Source organism: Chiloscyllium punctatum, chromosome 35 (genome assembly GCF_047496795.1).
Source record: "Chiloscyllium punctatum isolate Juve2018m chromosome 35, sChiPun1.3, whole genome shotgun sequence".
NCBI classification, from domain to species: domain Eukaryota; kingdom Metazoa; phylum Chordata; class Chondrichthyes; order Orectolobiformes; family Hemiscylliidae; genus Chiloscyllium; species Chiloscyllium punctatum.
This window is the reverse complement of record NC_092773.1, coordinates 8745053-8760808: the sequence shown is the minus strand read 5'-3', so window position 1 is coordinate 8760808 and position 15756 is coordinate 8745053. Positions and strand designations below refer to the sequence as shown.

Below are 15756 nucleotides of genomic sequence, written 5' to 3'. Positions count from 1 at the left end.
AAAATGAAAACCAGTAGTCATAGAAATATCTCTGTCCTCAATGGTGGGAGAGATCAGCCCATCAGTGCTAAAAAGAACATTGAATTAGTTGGAACCATCTTCATCCACAAGTGTTGGATGAATAATTCACTTTTTGATTTGTTGTTTGTCACTTTCTTTCACAAAGTACAGGGCAAAGTGTAGCGTAATGTCACACTCTCTGATGCCATCTTAAAACACAAACAAAAACAAAATGTAGAATATAAAGGCAGAAAAGTAAAGAAATGAAGTTCAGCTTTCCAGTCCTTCTTGGTAAGTGCTCAGCCATGGGCCTGGAGCGGCCAGCTGTGCTGCCCTTTGCTGTGCTGCCAGATCAAGAGCCGACACTCTCCAGTATAATCTCACCTCCAACAGTGCTGCTGACTCCATGAGTCCTTGCTGGACCTTGCCAATGCAGATACCACTGATGCCGCTGGATCCCACATCGGCTTCCAGCACTTGAAGAAATTACATTGTCCGTTTAGGGTTGGGGTTCTATCTGGTTTTTTTTAATGGATGTGAATGTGACTGACAAGGCTAACATTTTGTCGCTGAACCATCTCACGAGACCCATTTCAGAGGGCAATTTAAAGAGGCATTTACATTGCTGTGGATTGAATCACGTGTTGGCCAGACCAGTCAAGGACAACCCAAAAGTCGGTTATAAATCATATTGGGTTTATGACAATTGGATGATAGTTGCGTCATCACCACCAAAACTAGCTTTATATTCTAGATTTATGTATTGAATTTAAATTACTCCCATTGCCCTGTCCAGGTTTCAAGATAACAAAAAAGTGGTTTTCATGATAAATTCGTATTGGAGGATAATGTTTCATCCAGACTTGTTTGTCAACTGAGGTGCAGTGGCATCAAGCCCCATTTCAGAGAATTGAATACAGAATCTTGACTGAAACAGCACTCTCATGCTCTGGAAGTGCTGAATTATTGGAGGTGCCATCTTGCAAGATTTTGATGATATTGTTAATTTTTATAGAGTACCGTATTAGTTTGGAATATCATTGGGATTTTGCCTTGGGATCTTCTCAAACGGTTTCATTTAAACCTCTGCAAGTAAGACAATTAACAGATAATGTAATTGTTTTACAAGGCTGGGTTTAAAAGACCGAAAGGGCAAAGGGTCTGGATAAGCAATCGTGTCTGTTTTAATTATGTTAGCTGCAATTCAAAGCTTGTTTGCCAGATTCAAAAATATCAATGGCACTATGAAACCAGTGGTTTATACTGACTATGACACTTATCCTTAAAGAAGAATCATGTCAATTGAAAAGGTCTAATATTTCAAATTGACTTTGTCATTTAAATGTGTCGAACAAGCCACCAACATTTTTAAATGACATCATCATATTTTGTTCAAAGTAATTGCCCTTAATTGCTTGGTGCAGTGAAAATGTTAGTTGAGTGATTTTACAGCAGTTGATATTATTAACTTGACATCCTTATGATATCAGAGTGTCACTGATTCAGTCTTCAAACAACTCTGTTTACTCCATGTGATATTAAGCATCAGCTGTTGGCAGTGGATAGTGCAAAGACCTTTGGCCCCGATAAAATTTCGGCAATAGCCTGTGCTTATCTCACAACCCTTTAAGGAATTCCTAATAATAACTGTAGTTTGTTAAAAAGTAAAAAAAAGTATAAAGAGAACAGTCCTACGGCACCTAATGAAGACAGAATCAGACAAGACCGGACTTGAGTTTGAGGTATGCACCTTGTTACGCTGTTCCAGTGCAGATGCAACACTGTCATAAATCCAACAATGTGAAAACTTGCCAAGCCATCGAGCTTCCTCAAAAAAGCAGGACAATCTAACCATTTATTGCATTATCAGTCTTCTCTTGATCATCATAAAACTAATTGACAGAATCAGCAACAATGATATCAAGATGCACTTACTCAGCGATGACCTGCTCAATAATGCTCCCTTGAATTTGACAAGAACCAGGCAAACAAAAGAGCGGAACTGAAAAGAGTTGGTGGGGGGCGGGGCTGGTTTATATCAAGCACTGGTAAGCCTCAAGTCAATGGGAAACAGTGAGAAAACCCTCCACTAATAGGAGTTGTAGTTCACACAAAGGAAAAATGGTTCCACTTGTTGAAGACCAACTTTCTGAATCTCAGACTTATCTGCAGGAATTCCTCATCATAGTGTCAGAACCCCAACCATATTCAGCATCATTTGCAATTCTTCAGATACTGAAGCAGTCCCTACAATTATGCACCCAGATCTGGACAGTATCCAAGTTTGGGCTGCACACCAAGGCTTATTTGACACCACATTCCAAACTCGGAACTTCTATCATCGATAAGGACAGGGACACCAATTCTATTAAAATGTGATCAACTACAAGTTTCCCACAAGCTAAGCATCAAACTGACTTCAAACAATATCGCTATTCCTTCTGTATTGTAGGATTAGAATCCTGGAACTCCTGAGCCAGTAGCACTGTAGGTATACTTACAGCACGTGGATTGCAGCAGATCAATGTGCCAACTCATCATCACCTTAAGGACAGTTTTGGATGGGAAAATTAAAAGGTTATTTTCCAAGGCAGCACCTTAACATTAAAGGATATTGTGCCAAGGAGACTTAGAATGATTTTCTTCTTCTATTCTTCTAAATTTCCAAACCAAAATCCGCAGCATCAATAAGAGTGCCCAAAGGAAGCTGCTTTCTGGAAGGTGTGAGTGAAACTGAATGGCCTTCACTTTGCAGCATTCCATACAGTTGCATCAACAGGTTGTTGGAGAGCAGCAATGTTCACACTTTCATCCTTTATTGAAAGCTCATGTTGATTTGATTTGGTGAGGTGACAAAAGACAAAGTATTTTTCCCCAAAAAAGGTTATTTCAAGGTGAAGTCGTGTGATACTTCATGGCAGATCCACATTAGCACACTCCCGTTGTTGGGCTCCAATGGGGTGAAGCATTTGTACCTTAGCCAGTTTTGCACTCCTTTTATGAGTGATCTGAGGCCAAGGCAGCAGACATCTGAGAGCAGATTGACTGCTCAGCTTTCCTGACTCCTTTGTGGAGACCAAAAGCGAAGATAAAATTACTTAAAGAAAATAGACAGGAAGGAAAAGAATTCACCTCAACATTTAATTGACAGATTTTGGAATGAAAAGTGAAAAATTGCTGTAAACTATTTACATTTAGGTTGAGCGGTGTATAGAATGGCACATATAAAAAGCACAAAGTAAAATATGACATGGACACCTCCTTGAAAAAAAATCTCCTTGAAATGATGAGTGGCACTCCTCCCATTTAGAAATTTATGAAATGCAATAAATCATTCAGGCTGTTGGTAAATGACTGCAGGGAGAAGTTACAAGGCATCAGAGAGAAGGTTTACTTTCAAAGCAAACTGTATTTTAGGTGAATTAAATGATAGCACAAACAGAAAGCCCCGTGACTGAAAAAGCTGGAAATGCAACTGATGCATCCTGATGCTCATCATTTAATCCCTGCATTATGAAATATAAAACTGAGGCTAATTGTCACTAAGATACAGCAGTAAGCTCAAAATCCTTCTCTGAAAATGAAATTAAATAAAACATGTGCACTTGCACATAACAGTTATTTTGGTTACGAGAAAGACACGGGGAGAAATCTGGTTCACTGGAAACCTGTGCTTATCTCACAACCTTTTAAGGAATTCCTAATCAGAACTGTAATTTGTTAAAAAGTAAAATATTAGAAAGAGAACTGTCCTACAGCACCACGTGAGAACAGAATCAGACAAGACTGGATTTGAAAGTAAACAGGGAGATTTTTGGAGAAGTGACCTAAAGCTTTAGTTGAAGGAATATCCTAAAGAACAGAGTAATGGAGAGGCTCAGAGTTTACAGGAAGGAGAACTGTAGAGTGTGAGGTCTTGCCAAATAAAGTTCTGGCTGTCAGTGATGGTCTAAACTATTGACAAAAAGGCAAAGACAGTGCAGCTAAGAGACCAGGGAAAGTTACAGCTCTGGCTGCAGAACTTGCATAGAAAGAATTGGATGAAGCTGTGAAAATAAAGAATTTAAATTTGAGACATTTGCGGACTGATGCCCAGAATAGTTAGTGAAGAGGACCTTGGAGGGGACAGGGTAGAGGCTTGAGTTCGAACTCAAATGAAGCAAAATATCAGATGAACGGAGTTATACAGGATGGAACAACCTGGTTCATTTTCAGGAATCAAATCAGTAGCAAGGCTAGGAGTTTGTGGTCAATCGAAAATTACAGATTCAGATTTTTCTGTCTTTAATTGGAGAAAATTCTGTTTCTTCTAATCTTGGATATTGGAGATGCAGTAGAAACATCAAGAGCCTAGTGGTGAGAGAAATCTTAGTATTGTCAAAGTACATCTCGCAGCTGCTCTCCTGTTTGTGTAGAAATATGAAGAAAAGGAAACCAAAGATGACTTCATGGATTATGGTATGGGAGCAGGAAGAGAAACCTGTTGAAGATCATCTCCCTTTGATCACTTATTGATTTGATTAATTATCCCTTTATGTGGAATGAAGATTACAGAGGAGGCTGGGCCTTTTCTGCTTTCATGAGAAATCTGTGCACTGCTGCTGACTACAGTTCAGCCCCCTTCTGACTGCTTCTTCCCCACACACCTTACCCATCAGACTAACTCACGGCCCTCAGCTGGAGCAACAATAATCAGGCAGATTCCAATTGTCACCTTGTGTTTATAATCAATATTAGCGTTAAGGATGGAAACGTAAAAGCTAAGAATTGATTGTCTTGTCACTTGTAGCAAGATTGTAAAGGTGTATGGAAAGAATCTACTGCAATTTCACAAATTTCAGAGGAAACCTTCCCATCATCAACATGAATAGTTATTTCTCCACAGCATATATCGTAAAGAATAGAGACAAAGCGAATCATTACAAGGTGGGAATCACATTGCAGAATTGCATATATTGTCACAAATGTTCTTTTTGAATGCTTTCTGAAATCTAGAGTGAGTCAATGCCTGCATTCACAACTATCTGATAATAGTAATATACTAACAGCTTAAGCACCTTCAAATATACCACAAAAACCTGACAAGCAAATTTACAGATCCCTTACTCTACTCATTCCGAAATACCTATTCCCATATATACAGGGAAGTTGGATATCTTTTGCGTGCTGCAACAGATCACAGGTAAAAGGATTCTGTTCCTGGATGCTGACTTGAGCTGTTCAATTCAGTGTCACAAAGTGTGGTTCTGGAAAAGCACAGACGGTCAGGCAGACATTCCTGACGAAGAGCTTATGCTCAAATCGTCAACTCTCCTGCTCCTCAGATGCTGCCTGACCGGCTGTGCTTTTCCAGCACCACACATTTTGACTCTCATCTCCAGCATCTGCAGTCCTCACCATCTCCCTGTTTAATTCAGTGTTGATTTACACTAATGCTGCTTTTTTTTGACATAGGTTCTTGGGACTTGGATTCATTTGTATCCAGGTTCAACCTTGGAAGCTCAGTGGCATCAACTCAATTCATGACCCAGAACTCGGAAGACTGAAGGAACGACTTGGCTGTGAAAGTTTTCAAGGAGAGACTTCGGCTTTGCATAACGCCTTCCATAGAAAAAAGTCTTTAACCGCTTTTGCTTGGGTAATACCAAGACATGATAAGCTGATTTTGTTTGGCATACACGAGTTCCACAAAAACAAGCATTATAATAGATAACCGCTTGTCAGTGTTCTGGTTGCACCTTAAAGTCCAAGAATTAAAAATATTCCATTGACAATCATGGAAACAGGAAAATCTATGATATCTAGATGGCTTTGTTTTAACTCTTCTTATTTGCATCGAGAAAGCAAAATAGATTGCTTTCTATATCTGTGATTTTTGAATCAATCAGGAATAATGTGGTTGGGAAGGCTGATTGTCTAAATGTTATCAGGGAGCCCAGTAATCTAAGTTTGGTTGTCCTAATGAAGTTTTCAGCCAACTTTGGTCCAAAGCTCAAATCTGAGTGTTTAATTTTACTCTGATTGGTGTGCATGGAGAATGTTATGATGATTTATTGGATTATAAGTAAATTGAAATATCATGGGTGTGTTCAGGAAAAATAAATAGGTTCAGTAAAGATGAGTAATAAAATCTGATTTACCCATTGTATCTCCAGAAATTATTAGTTTGAGGAATGACGAGCAGTTTCTTTCTTTTTCTGTTTGGCTTTGATTATGCAATGTATGTCATACTTTGACCATGCAACAAGGATGTATATAGAACATAGAACAGTACAGGCCCTTCAGCCCACGATGTTGTGTCGAGCATTTCCCTTGATCTAAGATCAACCTAATCTACACACCCCTCAATTTACTGCAATCCATGCGCTTGTCCAACAGTCACTTAAACTCTACTACAACCATTGGCAGTGCATTCTGCCCACCCACCACTCTCTGCATAAAGAACTTACCTCTGACATATCCCCTCTACCTTCTTCCTATTGCCTTAAAATTATTACCCCTCGTGACAGCCATTTCTGCCCTGGGGAAAAGTGTCAGCCTACCTACTCAATCTATGCCTCTCATTATCTTGTACACCTCAATCAAATCATCTCTCTTCCTTCTTCTCTCTGGTGTGAAAAGCCCGGGCTCACTCAACCTCTCTTCATAAGACAAACCCTCCAATCCAGACAGCATCCTGGTAAATCTCCCCTGCACCCTCTCTAAAGCATCTACATCCTTCCTATAATGAGGCAACCAGAACTGGACACAATATTCCAAGCCTGGTCGAACCAGGGTTTTATCGAGCTGCAGCAAAACCTCGCAGCTCTTAAACTCAATCCTCTCATTAATAAAAGCAAAAGCACCATATGCCTTGAGAACAACCCAATCAACTTGGATGGCAACTTTGAGGGATCTATGTTCATGGACACCAAGCTCCCGCTGTTCCTCCACACTGTGAAGAATCCTGTCTTTAACCCTGCATTCAGCATTCAAATTCAACCTTCCAGAATGAATCACTTCATATTTATCTAGACTAGATTAGACCAGATGACTAGATTAGCTACAGTGTGGAAACATCCCCTTAAGCCCAACAAGCCCACACCAACCCTCTGAAGAGTAACCCACCCAGACCCATTTCCCTCTGACTAATGTGGCGAACACTATGGGCAATTTAGCATGGCCAATTCACCTGACCTGCACATCTTTAGACTGTGAGAGGAAACTGGAAAAACCGAAGGAAATCCACGCAGAATCAGGGAAAATGTGCAAACTCCACGTAGACAGTTGCCCAAGGCTAGAATTGAACCTGGGACTCTGGTGCTGTGAGGCACCATGCCACCCTGGTTGAACTCCATCTGTCACTTCTCAGCCCAATTCTGCAAGCTGTCGATATCTTGTTGTAGCTTGTAACAGCCCTCGACACGATCTCCAGCACCACCAAGCTTTGTGTCATATGCAAATTTACTAACCTACCCTTTCACTTCTTCATTCGAGTAATTTTTAAAAACAACAGAGAGCAGAGGCCCAATTCCTTGCAGGACACCACTGGTTACCAACCTCCAGGCGGACAACTTTCCATCCACCAGTACTCGCTGTCTTCTTTCAGTCAGCCAATTCTGTAAGTCCTTGTGTTTTCACTGTTCACATGGCAATGCCTCACTCATTGGTCTATGTACCATTTGTTTCTGTACTGTTTTCAGCACTGTGCAAGATAACTCCTGTGAGTGAGAGAATTCTGCTGAGGAAGGTGGTTCACTCCATTTTCGTTCATAACTGTGAAAGACAGCCCAGTCTCCCATTGCAACATCTGATTGTTTTTGAAAGTATCAGCCCATCCTATCTCAAGGTAATTTCATGTGCCAATTTGTGACAATTTAAAGTCGTGGTCTGGGTTTATTTCTTCCATTCCCTTGACTATGTTGTTAATTTGATAACCTTGAAGATATCTCCATTTGAGGGCAAGATTCACACATTTTAGTTCTTTTTCTTCCCTCAATCCTAACTTCTGCAGTCACCTGAGTGTACTAGAATTCTGTGGTGGTTTGTCTTCAGACTCAATCAGATGATGGGGGCTTATAAGGTGATACCAGAGTGCTTCCAGCATCTTTTGCCTATTCAATAATAAAAATTTATAGCTTTTTTTTAAGCAAAGAAGGATTTGAAAGTGCACAGCAAGTTAGTCACATTTTCCACAAATAATAATGAGTTCATCCAGGTTTGCTAACTAGTTTGAATATTGAGTAATAATTGATCTTAATTTATTTTGTAAGTTTTAAGACTTGGATCATAAATTCAGACTGGTGAGGTTTGAAGTATCCAGTGAATTGAATTAATTTTTAAGAAAACAACCAAAGTTGACAAACGAAAATGCCATGTTATTATTGACGCTGCTGTTATGTTCAATACTGAACTATTCATCTCTGTATCCTCATGATAAAATGTAATTTTCACTCATCTTTTTAACCTGTGTCTCCTTCTGCAGTTCAGAATCATAGTCAGTAAAATACTGCTTGGAAAGGTGAAACAGTCTTCAAACTTATTCATCATGGAGACTTAATAAAGCACATGAAATGTATTTCTGCCGTTACCATTTCATTACCTACATATCTCCTTCTAATTAGCTTCATTGACTCGTGAGACTTAAAAATTTCATGAGATATATCTTATGTTTGATTTTTCAATATGTTGGGAAGTGCACCAAAGACAAAGTAAACTTCCATCTCTCTGTTGAATTTATATTAAACCTTAGAATCCTCAAAGAGAGAACTGTTTGAAATCTCTGTTTCGAGGTTTTCAGCAGAATCGATGGTAAAACCATGCTTATAGAGTCATAGAGATGTACAGCACGGAAACAGACCGTTTGGTCCAACCCGTACATGCCGACCAGATATCCCAACCCAATCTAGTCCCACCTTCCAGCACCCGGCCCATATCCCTCCAAACCCTTCCTATTCATATACCCATCCAGATGCCTCTTAAATGTTGCAGTTGTACTAGCCTCCACCACTTCCTCTGACAGCTCATTCCATACACATACCACCCTCTGCGTGAAAAAATTGCCCGTTGGGTCTCTTTTATATCTTTCCCCTCTCACCATAAACCTATGACCTCTAGTTCTGGACTCCCCCATCCCTGGGACAACAATTTGTCTATTTATCCTATCCATGCCCCTCATGATTTTATAAACCTCTGTAAGGTCATCATTCAGCCTCCGACACTCCAGGAAAAACTGCCCTAGCCTATTAAACCTCTCCCTATAGCTCAAATTATCCAACCTCGGCAACATCCTTGTAAGTCTTTTCTGAATCCTTTCAAGTTTCACAACATCTTTCCAATAGGAAGGAGACCAGAATTGCACACAATATTCCAACAATGACCTCCCAACTCCTGTACTCAATACTCTGACCAATAAAGGAAAGCATACCAAACATCTTCTTCACTATCCTATCTACCTGTGACTCCACTTACAAGGAGCTATGAACCTGCACTCCAAGGTCACTTTGTTCAGCAACACTCCCTTGGACCTTACCATAAAGTGTATAAGTCCTACTAAGATTTGCTTTCCCTCACACCTTACATTTATCTAAATTAAACTCCATCTGCTACTTCTCAGCCCATTGGCCCATCTGATCAAGATCCGTTGTAATCCGAGGTAACCTTCTTCGCTGTCCACTCCACCTCCAATTTTGGTGTCGTCTGCAAACTTACTAACTATACCTCTTATGCTCGCATCCAAATCATTTAGAGAAATGATGAAAGTAGTGCACCTGGCACCAATCCTTGTGGCACTCCACTGTCACAGGCCTCCAGTCTGAAACAACCCTCCACCACCACCCTATGTCTTCTACCTTTAAGCTAGTTCTGTATCCAAATGGCTAGTTCTCTCTGTATTCCATGAGATCTACCCTTGCTAACCAGTCTCCCATGGGGAACCTTGTCGAACACCTTACTGAACTCCAGATAGGTCACACCTTTCGCTCTGCCCTCATCAATCCTCTTTGTTACTTCTTCAAAAAACTCAATCAAGTTTATGAAACATGTTATAATGTATAAAGCAATACAAATTCAAATGTGTATGTTGACCGTTTAATTTTTGACCAATTAAAAAAGACAGCAGTGGAGAAGCCATTTGCAAATTTCTGAACAAGCACATTGAGGAAAGGAAGTACTTTGAACCATGTCTACTGTTAAATGTGAATCGGTCATTCGACAGCATTTGCTGAATAATAATGCATGCTAAAACCTATGCTAATGTGTGATTAGTCAAGCTCTTAATGTATCTCATTTATGCCAGAAGTGACATATATTCATGTACAGGAACCTGTTCTCTGCAAATAATGGAAACAGATTCACTTCTGAAGTCACTAAACTCAAAACCTTCACGCGGTTTTCTCTTCATTGATGCTGTTAGGCTTGCTGAGTCTCTCCAACAATGTCTGTTTTTGTTTGTTTGAGGAATATGTGTCATTTTTGAATTAACAGGGAGGCTGAGAAACCTCCAGTTCTAATTATTTTCTTGATACAGGTCGTTCTGCTATAACGCACGTTTTGTCAAAGCGAACTTGCTGTAATGTGATTGATGAATTGAGAATAGCGTTTCTACAGTGTGAACCTCTAAAATGTGTGCTGACTGTAACTTGATTAGAGTGCCATCATTTAAACGCAACCATTGCATTAAAGAAGAACTGACTGGAGATTCAATATCACGGCAGTCTGAACAATCTGCTGTGTTGGGCTCTGAGCCATACCCAGGCAAGGTGGGTCCTACCTTCCCCCCCCCCCCCCCCCCACCATTAGCCACCCCTGAGGAAAGCTTGTAATGTAATGTAGGTAGAATAATACCTACAGCCCTTTTAAATTAAGATTTCATAGATCTGAAGCTAAAAAGAAGACATCCAACGGAAAGTGAGCACTGCAGGCAGGCCACTCTTCTACTATGTCAGGCACACCCGCAGCCGATACCTCAACTCCCATGGCGACGTCCTTAAGATCAGTGGAGCAGCAGCGTTTACTCACGGAGTTCACAAAACTCTGTGAAAAAAATCGAGGGAGCACTGGAACCAATTACTGCCATGCTGACAAAGCATGAGCAGGAGATCCGGACTTTGGATCAGCATGTGGAAAGCAATGGAACAGAGGACCATGGCTTTAGAGGCTGCAACCGAGAGCTCCGAGGTACGGGTCCGTGCCTTGGAAGGCCAGGTTTGGACCCTGCAGGAACAAGGAGACGACCTTGAAATTGAGGTTGGAGAAAAATGTCTATGGATCTTGGGCTTACTGAGTGTGGAGAAGGTGAAAATCTTGCTGATTTTCTCGAGAGGTGGCTTCTGGAGTTGTTGGGGCTGGAGATTGAGTCGGCTGAGTGAATGTGGAGCGGGCCCAACAGATGCGTAGGTCCGGGCCAAATCAGTGCCCCCACCTGGTCCCAGTGCGACTTCAGCATTACAAGGAAAAGCAATTAATTGTAGAAATATCCAGAAGACTGCGTGGAGATCCACAGGCTTTGGCTTATAAAGGTTCAAAGAGAATGTTTTCTCATGAATTTTCTGGGGCCATAATTAAGAAAAGGAAGACCTTTGATGATGTAAAGAAAAAAAGTGAAGAGATTTAAGCTTTCAATATTCTCTGAGGTACCCGGTAGTGTTACACTTCAATTAAGGGGGAACTGACTGCAACTTTGACTCAGCGGAAAAAGTAAAAGAATTTTTGCACTCGCTAAAGTAATAGACTTTGACCAAGGGGGAAGGAGGAAAAAATGCGGCGGATAATGGCATTGTATAATTTTTTTTATCTTCCCTCTCTTTGTTCTTTTCCCTTTTGGGGTCTTAGGCCTGATAGGCTTGGTATTGCTTTGGTGTAAAATCCGGTATGTTTTATAGGCTGTCTGTTTGGTGGTTATTAGTTATTCTATTGTTCTGTTTTGCTGGGTGTGGGGTGGTTACTCCTTTTGATGTAAAGATATGTGGGATTGAGATGTGGATGGGGAGGGGTGGGCATCCATGGTTAACTTATAGGAGTGTATGTAATATGTTTTCTTTTCCATTGCTTGGGTTTGGGGTATGGCCTTTACTGGAAGGTGCTTGGATTGTTCTGAGTTTGGGAGTGAATTCCCCAATGGGAAAGGAGGGAGATCTCTGGAGATTTGTGTTTTAGTTTATTCGTTTTTGTAGTTTTGGTAGCATTTGTGGGAATAGTCTTTAGATTTGATAAAGTTTGTTTTTTCTCCACTCATCACACATTGAATGGGCTTCTTCCTCTTGGGGGACTGCGGGCTGTGATGTGTGGTCATGGCTAGCAATCTGTTCAGGTGGTGCATCTGGACTATAAAGGGGAGCCATTCCCCCATTAAAAGGAAAAAGGTGATCTCAAATCTTAGGAAGGAAAGGGTTGACATTGTGCTGTTGCAAGAGACACATTTGACTGATGGGCAACATCTGACTTTACAGCAGGGGGATACAATAGGGGTGTTCTTTTCCTCCTTTAACTCCAAAAGCAGAGGAGTGACCATACTGGTATGAAAGAACCTCCCATTTCAGTTGACAGGTCAAATCAAGGATGAGTATGGGCGGTTCGTCATTCTCATGGAGAAGAGTATGGCATCCTGAACATTTACTGTCCCTCCGGTGCATTCTCTCAAATTTTTAGTTGATGCAGTCTCTAACTTAATGGCTCTTGGGGTGCGCTGTACGATTATAGGAGGATACTTTAATTGTCTCATGGACCTTGGGGCAGACAGGATGCCAAGAGGGCTGTCGGGTACACCTCAGCAGTCTAGACAATTCATGGACTTGTGTGAGGAGTTGGAGCTAGTGGATGTGTGGAGGTGCCTCCACCCTAGTGGGAGAGATTTTACCTTCCACCTCAACCTGCACAAGTGCCACACAAGAATTGATATGTTCTTTGTTCCGTCAGTTTTTTTGGACTTGGAGTTGACTTGCAGCATTGGGAGCATAACTATTTCAGACCATGCAGCAGTATATTTGGATGTTAAGACCAAAGGTAGTGGTGTAGGCACATGGCACTGGCGCATGGATCCATTTCGGTTGAAGAATGACAACTTTATACAGTATATCACAAGGGAGTTCAGGGCTTTTGGGGACATAATCGGGGTACGGCCAGTAATCCATAAGTGCCCTGGGAGACCACCAAACCATTCTTAAGCAGTATAATTGTTTCATACTTGACAACAAGAAGGAGGCAGAGAGAGGAAACCAGCAGCAGCAGATGTTTGAGGCCCGGCTGAAGGCAACTGAGTCGGCATATTATACCAGACCATCCATGGTCAAGTTTCAGTGGGTCATGGCTCTCCGGGCTGCTTTGGACTAAGCACTCAAACAAGTGACCAAGAGAGTGGACTCCTTTGCAAAGCAAAGGCTGTTTGAATATGGGGATAAGCCTAGCTTGCCTGGCGAGCAAGAAAAGTGCTCCACAGTCCGTTATGTCTATCAGGGAGAGAACTGGCACTCACACGCGAACTGAGGAAGATCATTGCCAGATTCTGGGAGTTCTATGCAGATGTATACCGGTCAGAGGGCTGTGGGAATGGAGAATGGAATCCTTTTTTGAAAACTTGGACCTCCCTCGTATAAACACAGATCAGGCCTCCCTTTTAAATGCAGCCCTGACAGTACAGGAGGTGCTAGAGGCTGTAAGGGAGCTCCAAGGTGGTAAGGCACCCAGTCCAGACAGATTCCTGAGTGAATTTTACAATGAGTTCATACACGTTAGCTGACCACTGACTGCCATGACTGCCTTCCGTCCTCTCTTTGGGAAGCTAATATCTTCCTTATTTTAAAAAAAGGGAAAGACCCCGAGGATTGCACATCATCCGGAGATGTCCAGATATCCAGACCCATCTCATTGTTGAATGTGGATTTTAAAATCCTATCGAAGGTGTTTGCTCTGAGGTTGGAGAAGGTACTGCCCGTTATTATTAAAAGAAGACTAGATGGGTTTTACCAAGAGCTGCAGCTCCTCCAACAATATCAGGCGGGTATTGAATATCGTGCAAATATGTCAGCAGAGAATGATTCCAGGTTTGGTGGTCTCCCTGGATGCAGAAAAGGCTTTTGAGCGGGTTGAATGGTTGTATCTCTTTGCTGTTCCAGATTGTTTTGGCCTGGGCGGGGCCTTTGCCAGGTGGGTGGCAGTCTTATATAAAGACCCCATGGGAGCAGTTATCACGAATGGGGTTAAATTGAACAATTTTAGCGTGGGGAGGGGCAGTCGACAAGGATGTCCCCTGTCACCGCTGCTGTACACCTTGGTACTTGAACTGTTGGTGGAAGCCATCCAAAAGGACCCTGAGGTAATGGCACCAAAGGTCTTAGTTGAGGAATACAAAATCATTCTCTATGCGGACGATGTCCTTTTTTTGGCTAACCCCAAAAAGTCCGTACTCCGGCTAATACAAAAGGTTAAATTACTTGGCAGCTTTTGGGGATGCAGGATAAATTTCACAAAGTCAGAAGTCATGCCTGACAGGGGATTGGTAGAAGTACTGAAGCTGGAGGACAGAATGGAGTTTCCTTTTAGTTTCCTTTTAGAGAAAGGTTTTCTCTATCTGGGAATTTTTATTACCCCTCGCTTCCAGCAACTGTGTAACTGTTTGAGAGAATAAAACAGGACTTGCAGCAATGGGAAGAACTGCCCATATCATGGCTCGGCCGTAAAGCCTTGATTAAAATCAATGTTCTTCCTCGGTTGTTATATCCTATGATGATGCTCCCGTTGTTGTTACCCAAACGGGTACTGCGGAGGTTTGTGGGCTGGCTTAGGTAATTTATTTGGTGCTGTAGGTGCCCCCTGATTAAATTTACCAAGTTGCAACTTCCACAGGATATGGGGTGGGGTGGACCTCCCAGATCAAAGGAGATACCAAATAGGTGCCCTGCTGTCATATGTAAGCGAATGGGTGTGCCTACTAAATGTGGGTATAATCGATGTTGCTTCCGTGGACAGGATGGAGGTGAGGCGAGTACAATATAGTGTTATTCGATTTTAATGGATTGGAATTTAACTTAGTGTTATTTTATTTAATTTGACTTTTTGCTAATTTGGTTTAAGTAAATATGAGACGACTATATCTTGAGGAATAGTAGGCCGTTTATTGTCAACGTTACTGTAATATAGTATAATAATACAATATTATTTCTACTTTTCTGTACTTTAGTACTTTTATAACTTTTTTGAGTTTTTTTGTAAAAGAGTGAAAATATTTTTCAATAAATATATACACAAAAAAACTGACTTAGAGCGACATCTCAACGAATCAGATCTGACTTGCCAACCAATGAGCATTCTTTACTCTTGCAGTACATATTGTTAACATTTGAAAGGTGGTATTCTTGCCTTTATCCTGAGATTTGCAAGATGAACAGTTTTAGCAACATGTCTCTCTTTCCAGCAACACTCAAAATCCATCATCACCTACTCTCCTGAAAGAATATTTTAACAATGATTTTTGAAAAACAACTATTTGCTTCTTGTTGTCAGTATCCTGGGCCTACTTGCTTCTCATTGCAAAATCCGAATTGTCTGAATCAACTGTAGCTGAAGACTTGTTTTGCCAACCCCTAAGGCTATTCTGTCCCCCGAAGAAGGGCAGATTAAAAAAGAATCTGGCAGAGCTAGAGATGTGTAATTTCTGTTGAAGTGTAAGGCAAAACCTCAATCACATTTTTTAGTCTTTTTTCCTGGGACAGTCTAGCCAGAGTGGGCTGGTGACAATAGCCAGAAACCCCAGATGACAGAACCCTGCAATCAGGATTCAGT

The 15756-nt window shown here is 41.3% G+C and overlaps 1 protein-coding gene across 1 annotated transcript in view; it reads left to right on the top strand.

The window, feature by feature from the left end:
* LOC140459619 (phosphatidylethanolamine-binding protein 4) overlaps window positions 1-8557 on the top strand; it is a 461051-nt gene extending 452494 nt beyond the window's left edge. Inside the window, exon 7 of the mRNA XM_072553909.1 lies at window positions 5455-8557. Coding sequence (XP_072410010.1) covers window positions 5455-5546 — 92 coding nt within the window. The 3' untranslated portion in view covers window positions 5547-8557. The remainder of the gene's footprint in view (window positions 1-5454) is intronic.
* Window positions 8558-15756: the final 7199 nt, after the last annotated feature.